At 46.6% G+C, this 9350-nt stretch overlaps 1 protein-coding gene across 1 annotated transcript; it reads left to right on the top strand.

The window, feature by feature from the left end:
* Nucleotides 1–1092: 1092 nt before the first annotated feature.
* Nucleotides 1093–5807, top strand: slitrk4 (SLIT and NTRK-like family, member 4). Its single transcript, XM_073057773.1, has 2 exons — nucleotides 1093–1813; nucleotides 2777–5807. Exon 2 carries the CDS (start codon nucleotides 2792–2794, stop codon nucleotides 5258–5260), a length of 2469 nt encoding a protein of 822 aa, XP_072913874.1. The 5' UTR covers nucleotides 1093–1813; nucleotides 2777–2791; the 3' UTR covers nucleotides 5261–5807.
* The last annotated feature ends 3543 nt before the right edge of the window (nucleotides 5808–9350 follow it).

Genomic DNA, 9350 nt, shown 5'->3' with positions numbered 1-9350 from the left:
CCTCCTCTCGCTCCTCTTGCTCACTCCCCTCTTTCTCTCTCTCTTTCTCTTTATGCTGGCACCTTACCCCTGCTATTCCAGTCTATCTTGAAGGGCCTTGGTCCGAAACAATCATTGTTTATTCATTTCCATATATGTTGCCTAAACTGCTGAGTTTCTGCAGCATTTTGTGTGCTGCTCCCCTTCTCTCTCCCTATCACTCTCCCATCCCCTCTTTCTCTCCTCTCTCTTTCTCTCTCTCCCTCCCTCTCTCTCCTTCCCCTCTCCCTGTCTCCCGTCCCACTCTGCCTCTCTCTTCTCGCTCCCTCTGCCTCCCATCTTCCCCCTTCCTTCTCAGTCCTGAAGAAGGATCTCGGTCGAAAACGTCGACTGTTTATTCATTTCCATAGGTACTGCCTGACCTGCGGAGTTCCTCTAGCATTTTGTGTGTTTCTCTCCCCTTCTTCTCTCTCTCTCTCATCTTCTCATCCTCTGACCCCCCCACACACATTCACACCACCCCCACACCCTCCCCCCCCCCCCCGCTCTCAACACAAAGATAACTTGCTGCAAATATTGCCGCATATCTCAGTGAATTTCTCAGGAAGGTCGCCCCGCTGACGAGCACCTCTGCACCTATGTACAGGTAGGGGGAAGTAGGGTTCCACGGGATATTCCCCTCGACCGGTGCCATGTGCTTCATTCAGGGCGCATCATCAATAATTTATTTCATTTAATGGCGCTCTTGTACTTCCGTCTCTCTCTCCCTCTCTATCCCTCTCTCTCTCTCTCTCTATCTCTCTCTCTATCCCTCTCTCTCTGTCTCTGTCTCTCTCTCTCTCTCTCTATCCCTCTCTCTCTCTCTCTCTCTATCCCTCTCTCTCTCTATCCCTCTCTCTCTGCCTCTCTATATCCCTCTCTCTCTCTCTTTTTCTCTCTCTCTCTCTCTCTCTCTCTCTCTCTCTCACACACACACACACTATCTCTCTATCTCTCTCTCTCTCTCTCTCTCGAAAGCCTGCGATCACTATGTGAGCGAGGGACCCGCAGAAGATGCTGGCCGTGAACTACAACTTGCGTTTCTTTGAATTATTCACCCTTCCTAGTGTCCGTGTCCGTGTGCGCGCTTTCTTGAAGCGTCAGTCTGGCTCTGATGTTGTTTCGAATCTCCGAGCACGTTCCTATTGCGGGCGAACCAAAAACTGATCGCTCTATTCAGACTAACGCCAACTGCAGATGTAAGATGTTCTCACTCACCACGCAGACTTCAACTGTGCCATAATATTGGATTCATTCTAAAGAGAGAGAGAGAGAGAGAGGAAAGATATATGGAGAACTTCGACATCAGTAATATGGTGAATTTGTTTTAAATTGTTTCGAAAAAGGTAGTTGCGATGGTTATTTGTTAATTCAGATTTTCTACCGATAAGGATTACCACAGGAATTTAAATGTTGGATTAAGCAGCATTTTTAATCGCTCGGAGGAGGTTCCTGGGGGATTCTCGGCATCAGCTTGCTGAATTTCGCACCGCCAGCGGTAGCTGGTGGACACCGAGGCGCGGCGGCGCCGGAGGTCGGTTCTCTGCGAATGTAGTCTTTAGATGGACGCGGATTTCCTCGGGGTTCCGTGCCCCTCAGCAGTGCGATCCGGCCACGTCCCGCTAACCTCCCGCACGCTTGCTGTTCCCCGCACACCTACCAAAGACGCTCTCAGGCCAGCGGTGGCCAGCTGATTTTTTTTTGCCGCTCTTATGCCTTGTTTTCCGAGCTTTTCGGACCTGAAGCAGCAGAAGAGATTGCATTGAAACACTGGATACCCGCAGTGGGAAAGGAGGTAATTTCAACTTTGACTGGGTTTATGATACGGTTACACAGTAGTGGCAGTGTGACAAAATTGGAATTAGTGCAAGGATGTGTAACTCTCACTCGCTATCATTCCCGATTTTACCCACCCTTTTCGTTGTAGTCGCCCCTTCACACTTTCTATCTTGCGTACACATAGCAGTCATCACACTTTAACCGATTAGGGTAACTTTCCCGGATCATCTTTTCACGTATTTCACTCTATTCTGGTCCCCTCTGTCATTCCCCGTTCCTTCCTTTTCGTTTCCCCTCTCTCATCTTCCCGGCTATCTTATTCCTGCCTCTGTCCATCCCACCCTACCCCCTCCCTTCTCCCTCAATGTTCTCACTCCCTCTTCATCTTCCCCCCCCCCCCCCCCGCACGCTTCATCCTTTCTCGGGCATTCCTCCCTCACTCGTCCACGTTTCGATACATTCTTTATCAGTGTTTGCTTCCCTCTTTTCTCTCCCTTCTCTTCCGCTCCATTCTCTCTCGTTCATTCATCTCTCTTTACTGCCTTAACCCGCTCTCTTAATCGAGTCTCTTCTTTTCATCTCCTTTCTCTTATTCTCTTCTCCCCCTCCTCATCCCTCCCCATATCTCCCCCTTTCTCCCCTTCTGACTGTCCCTTCTCACCCCTTTCCCCTTCTCTCCCATTCTCTCCACTTCTCTTACCCTCACCCCTTCTCTTTCCCCTTTCTGTTACCCCTCTCTTCCACCCTCTCTTCTCTTTTCCCCTTCTCTCTCTATCTCCCTAATTTTCCCTCTCTTCTCTCCTTCCTCCCACCCTTCTCCCACGCTCTCTCCCCTCTCTCCCCCACTTTCCTCTCTGTCTCCCCGTTCTCTCTTTCGCCTGTCTTCCTTCCTCCTTTCCAGCACCCCTTCGCGCCCCACCCCACCATTCCCCGGGTGTGTACATCTCTGAGTCTCCCCACTGTCCGCGTTGTCTTTCAGGTGGATGGTGCGAAGATGCTGCTTTTTGTCGTGCTGGCTCTCTCGGTGCCCACCGCCTCGTTGTCCTCTGACCCGGGCACGAAGGAGATATGCTCCGTCTGCTCCTGCACTCCGGTCGAGCACATTCTCTACATCAACTGCGAGAGGATCTCCATGTACAGACCAAATCAACTCAAGCCTCCGGCTGCCAACTTCTACCACCTCAATCTGCAGTACAACCTGCTCGTCTCCTTGGTGCCGTATTCCTTCGCCAACTTCACCAATGCGATCTCCCTTCAACTGGGCAACAACAAGCTGCAGGAGATCGAGGCGGGGGCTTTCCGGGGACTTAGCGGCCTCAAACAGTTACACCTGAACAACAACGAGTTACAGGTCCTACGGGCCGATATCTTCCAGGGTTTGGAGAATCTGGAGTACCTGCAGACCGACTACAACCTCATCAAGTCCATCGAGCGCGGGGCCTTTAACAGAATGCACAAGCTCAAAGTCCTCATTCTGAATGACAACCTCATCTCATGGCTGCCGGAGAACATCTTTCGCTTTGCTTCTCTGACGCACCTGGACCTCCGGGGCAACAGGTTGCAAAACATCCCCTACATTGGCGTGCTGGAGCACATCGGGAGGATAGTGGAGTTTCAGCTGGAGGATAACCCCTGGAATTGCTCATGTGACCTCGTTCCCCTGACCTCCTGGTTGGACAACATGCCTTACCACCTGTACATCGGGGAGGCCATGTGCGAGATGCCTGCCAACCTGTACGGCAAGCTGCTGAAAGAAGTGACTAAGCGGGACCTCTGCCCGGAGGAGGGAAGCACTAGCTTCGAGCCCACTCTCCCTCCACCCCTGCAGCTGGTCCCCAGGGGAACGAGCAGGACCACCCTTCCCACAGTGTCGCCCAGGGCCACCAACTCGTCGCGGAGGTCGCAGTCGGGCATCGCCTCTGGCAAGTTCCTCTCTAGCAGTCGTAACTACAGCCAGATCACTTCCTTGCAGACCAAGGTGACTCCTCAGGTACTGTGCCCGGCGCCGTGTGTCTGCCAGAACCAACTCTCTGAACTGGGCATGAGCATCAGCTGCCAAGAAAAGGGGATTGAGGACGTATCGGCCCTAATGCCCCGACCCCCCGGTGCCAGGAAGCTTTTCCTGAATGGTAACTACATCATCGATATAGAGCCCTCCGACTTGGCGGACTATGAAGGGTTGGATTTGTTGCACTTAGGGAATAACAAAATCTCTGTCCTTCAGAAGGGCGCCTTTCGTAACCTGACCAACTTGAGGAGGTTGTACCTGAATAGTAATCAGTTGGCCAAGATCTGCCAGGAGATGTTCATTGGCTTGGAGAACCTGCAATACCTATTCCTGGAGTACAACATGATCAAAGAAGTGGTGGCGGGTACGTTTGAGACGTTGTCCAATCTCCAGCTGCTCTACTTGAACAATAACCGACTGAAAAGTTTGCCCGCCTACGCCTTCGCCGGCGTCCCGCTCGCCCGCCTCAACCTGAGGAACAATCACTTCATGTACCTCCCGGTGAGCGGGGTCCTAGACCAGCTCAGGTCCCTGACACAGATCGACCTCGAGGGTAACCCCTGGGACTGCACCTGCGACCTGGTGGCTCTAAAGCTCTGGGTGGAGAAGCTTCACCAGGGCACCCTGGTCAGGGAGGTAAAGTGCGAGACGCCGGTGAACTTCTCCAGTGTGGACTTGAGGACCCTGAAGAGCGAGGTCCTCTGCCCTCGCCTGTTGAACAAGCCTGTCGTTTTGACCCCCAGCCCGAAATCCCTGGCCGCGTCCAAGTCCACGCCCTTGAACTTGGCCAAAAGTTCTCCAGGGGGTCCGGTCCCTCTCTCCATCCTTATCCTCAGCATCCTAGTCGTGCTGATCCTCACAGTCTTCGTTGCGTTCTGTCTACTGGTGTTTGTCCTCCAGCGACACAAGAAAACCAACCCCAAGCAAGAGGGGGGCAACGGCGAGTGCGGGTTGATGCAAGCGCATCTCAGTAAGGCGGAAAGCACGCTGAGCTCCGTGCCCCAGACCATTGAACAGATGACCAAGAACTACCCTGGAAGTGCCCGAAGCTCGGAGCACGGGCTGTCCTTCGGCGACTCCCAGGGGCAGACCATCTTCCTGAGGAACATCTCGGAGAAGGAGAAGGAGGCCGCGCGCTCCGACGGCAAGAAAAGGCTCAGCACCATCGAGGAGCTGGATGAGCTGCTGCCGCCCAGGGACTCCCATTTGCTTTACCGGGACATCACGGAAGGCAAGCGAGAAATGAACAGCTTGGGTGTCGGTGGCTTCGAGCTGCAGTATCCGGAGAAGCAGCACGAGGGGAAAAAACTGAAGAAATCGCTCTTGGGGAACACACACCCGAAGATGGTTGTGGAATTAAGAAAGGGGGAGTATTTCGAACTGAAAGCTAAACTTCAGGGTTCTCCCGACTACCTGCAGGTCTTGGAGGAACAAACAGCCCTCAGTCAGATTTAGAGAAAGGTCTGCTACAATATAAGTTGTTTTTTTTAAAGAAATAATAATTGGAAAAGTGCCTTTTATTTACTGGACTTTTCAGACTCCTGAGATGTGGATGGAAAGATGGAGCGGGTCCCACTATCGCTTTGTCACAACTTGCTCTGCAGAGATGATTTTTTTAAAATAAGCTGCAGGATATCTCTGTTAAAAAAAAATGAACCCTTCGCAAACAGTCAAGCACCAAGAAGCTGTAAGGCGGACTATCTACACAATCAATGGTAACAGGATTTTTTTAAATGAATCCAATTAAGATTTCAGTCATTTCAGACGCGCCCCGCCTAGGTGGAGTCGGTCAGACACCTTATTTTAGAGTGAAATATTTTGTTCTCTTTTTGGGGGGGTTTATTTTAATTTCCCGCCCTCCTCCCCAAAGGACTTTTGTTTTGCTATTTGTGTACCGGCCTGAATTATTCTCATCCAATAGCCAATGCTTTAACACATGTGCTACATTGACCTGTCCTTTGCATGGGGAGCTAAGTTGTGTTTTTTTTTGCAAGAGAGCGGTGAGAGGGACGGGGAGGGTGGGGGAGACGGGGTAGTGATGGTATCAACATAAAGTCTGACAAGACTCTTGTTATTCACGCGAACACCAAAACAAGTCCCAGAAAACGTTTTAAAATCCGCTTGAGAGGGTTGGGGAGGGAATTGGGAGTAGTGCCGTTTGAAGCATGTTACTTTGAAATATTTATAGATATAATGAGAACGCCACCGAGTAGAGACTTGTGACAAATCTGGTCAAATATCAATGGTAGGTTCTATTTTTTTCCTTTACGTGAGATCTTTAAGATCCCTTTCTGCGCAGTTAGAACAACCGAATTAATGGTATGTAGCCGGAATTATAAATTCCCAGCAAAGGTTATTAGATTGCTTACTGTGTAAGCTTACTAAATGCATATTGCTTTCACAACCATTATTTTACCAATCTATACAGTTGAAAATACTTAAGAGTTAAAGATTGGCAAATATATATTCTTCTGTTTCCCCAGTTACCAAAATGTTTACTTGCTAACATATTTATTGATATATAAAATAGTAGAAAAGATATTCTATTACCTATTTTGTATTTTCATATTAAATTCATAGTGAATTGTGGTACCGATTTACTATTAATGCAATGTGTCATTACATTGGGACATTTGTACCTGGGTTCTGAATTTATTTAGTCATTTCATTGTTTTGTTGAGCAGGGCACTCTGGATTATGTCATGTTGCTAATTACAGTATTTGTTAATTTTTAAAAGGATGATTTAAACATATATATATTACAATATTTTGTGGCAGCTCAGTGTAATTAAGGGTGATATGAAAACGCGTTGCTAACTTGAATAAGCAAAATATTGGCTAAGTTGGAAATTAGAACTACATGCTGGAGAAGCTCAGGAACAAGGACAAAAATTTCAGATATGTTTTCACGAGAGGGGGATTTAGGATTACAGAAGAACTTGACTGCTGATAGAGGGGAATTATTTCCTTTGATGAACTAAGAACTCAGTGTGATGTGATTTAGAGGGAATGTTTTGCATAAGTGTTATGGAAGTTTAGAGTTTCTTTTCTTCAAATCTGCGGTGAATCTGTGGAATTCATTGCCACAGATGTTGTGGAGGCCAAGTCAATAGGTATATTTAAAGTAGAGGTTGATAGGTTCTTGATTAGACAGGGTATCAGGGTAAAAGGCAGGAGAATGGGGTTGAGAGGGATATTAAAACAGCCATGGTGGATTGACACAGCAGACTCAATGGGCTGATTGGCCTAATTCTGACTCTATATCTTCTGGTCTTATAGAACTGTCCCCTGAGATTGTTTTTACACAGTTCAAGTGGTTTCTGTCTTTTTGCAGGCCTAAGCAGGCAACAGAATTATACATTAAGGGCTGACCTCCTCATTATTATCCTGCTAACCCCAACATACCCTTCATGTTTCCTGTAGTAGGGGAGTCTAGGACCAGAGAGAGCAGCCTCAGAATAGAATGTCCCTTTGGAACAGAGATGAAGAAGAATTCCTTTAGTCAGAGGGTGGTGAAGCTGTGGTGAAGTGTGCCTCAGACAGCTGGAAGCCAAGTCACTGGGTATATTTAAAGTGGAAGTTAATTGGTTCTTCACTGGTCAGGGCATCAACAGTTGCAACGAGAAAATGAGAATTGGGTTGAGGAGGATAAAAAATCAGTCATGATGGAATAGTGATGCAGAATAGATGGGTCGAATGTCTTAATTCTGCTCTTATGTTTTCTGGACTGCAATCTGACTGAAAATCTCTGATCCAGGGCTGATAGCTTTAGTTAGTTTGGGATATACGGATAGGAAGTCAGGTTTCTTTGAAATAATTCATTGGACACAGATGAGCCATTCTTTAACGTTCAATGAGTTTCTAAGGTCCACAAAATCACCGTGGTGTTCTCCAATTGCTCAATCATGTTCAGGATTTTCAGAGAAGATGTGAGTTTGATTTTATGTTCTTTGATGTTGGTGATTGAATCATGCTTTGAAAAGTCTGATGATGGTAGTGGGTGTCACTGTACTCTGGCTGCACTCAGAGTACTTAGTCATAGAATCAATCTTCAAATGGAAATTAATGAACCTATTCTCGTTTATCATAGTCATGAAATTTCCTTTATCACTATTGTGTTTGGGTCCACCTTTGTCTCTCTGTATGGCAATAACCTGATTTTAAAACTCTAATCACATCCTGTAACTTCCCTCTATTTCATCCAACCCTGTAACAAAGTAATCCTCTCATTTTGGGTATTTCCGATGGCTTGATGATTCCAAATATTCCTATGAAGGATTTTAAAATCGATTACTCTGGTGAAGGTACCAGCATAAATGAGAATATGGAGCAGACTCAATGGGCCAAATTTCCTAATTCTACTCCTATGTCTCATGTCTTATGGAGTTGTTGCTTTGGTAGAGTCTGCTGTGATTGTACACAAAATGGCAACTCTGTGTCTGAGGCAAGTATAAATATTATCACACACAAAATGCTGGTGGAACACAGCAGGCCAGGCAGCATCTATAGGAGAAGCACTGTCGACGTTTCAGGCTGAGACCCTTCCATTCCATATAAATATTATCAACAAATTTGGGAGCATTGATGCAAATCATTTAGACAATTACATTCTGAAATGTCTTTACTTAGTTTGAAGTCTAGAAGGGTGCTTCAGGGTCACGGACCTGAGGTTGAAGCATACAGCAAATCATGTAGTGGGATACAGAACTAGAAGTCTATCATTGACACATCGCTTCCATTTTGACAGCATATTTATGACCATTCAGAACCACAATGCTTTCATTATCCACTCATCTGGTTAAAAACCAGATATACAGTGGGTTCTACCTAATTGGGACACATCGGAACCAACACATTTTGGCCCAATTACGCAGCTGCCTCTATTAGCCGAAGATTCATGGAAATAGTTAAAAAGGTATTAAAAAGACAAACTACCATTTAACTCTGTAACAAATTATGTAATTAAATGAAACACAGAACACCAACAAAACCACTGCAGTAGCATAAAACTGTATATTAGTTCTTAAGATTTATCCCGAATTTATTCAGTCTATGCTGCCGTGTTCTTTTGATTTACTGTAAATGAACAAAATCAGTGCAGTTACCTAGTGCAGATAGTGAACTGCCTTCTAACAGTATCTTTGATGATTGCATCCTCCAACTCACCATTTTCATTGTAATGTTCAAGATGATTTTCGATACCTTCAAATTCTTTGTAGTGGCTAACTTGTTGAAGTAGTGAAATCATTCCATCTTCACTCCCAGCTCTTTCTGACATCTCTGAGTCTGAATTCTTGAAACCGCAGTGAGCAAAACAGCTCTGAATAGTCCTGTTTATTACTTGCCAGCTGTCAGTGACAAAAATCACTGCTTTTTGAACACAAACATGCAAGTGATGCTATTCAAGAACTGTTCACTCTAAGCACAGTATTGTGTCCTATGGCCACACGTCGTGCACATGATTTACATGAGTTAGAAAGTCTTCGGGAATGATATCCTGTCGCAATTAAGTGGCGGAGTGTCCCAAATAAACAATGGGAATCCC

This window comes from Hemitrygon akajei, chromosome 10, assembly GCF_048418815.1.
Source record: "Hemitrygon akajei chromosome 10, sHemAka1.3, whole genome shotgun sequence".
NCBI classification, from domain to species: Eukaryota; Metazoa; Chordata; class Chondrichthyes; order Myliobatiformes; family Dasyatidae; genus Hemitrygon; species Hemitrygon akajei.
Note: the sequence above shows the minus strand (reverse complement) of the source record. Positions and strands in the feature narration are given on the sequence as shown.

Bases quoted from the DNA above. Each gene is read 5' to 3' on its own strand.
- slitrk4 (XM_073057773.1), top strand. From the start codon at position 2,792: ATGCTGCTTTTTGTCGTGCTGGCTCTCTCGGTGCCCACCGCCTCGTTG.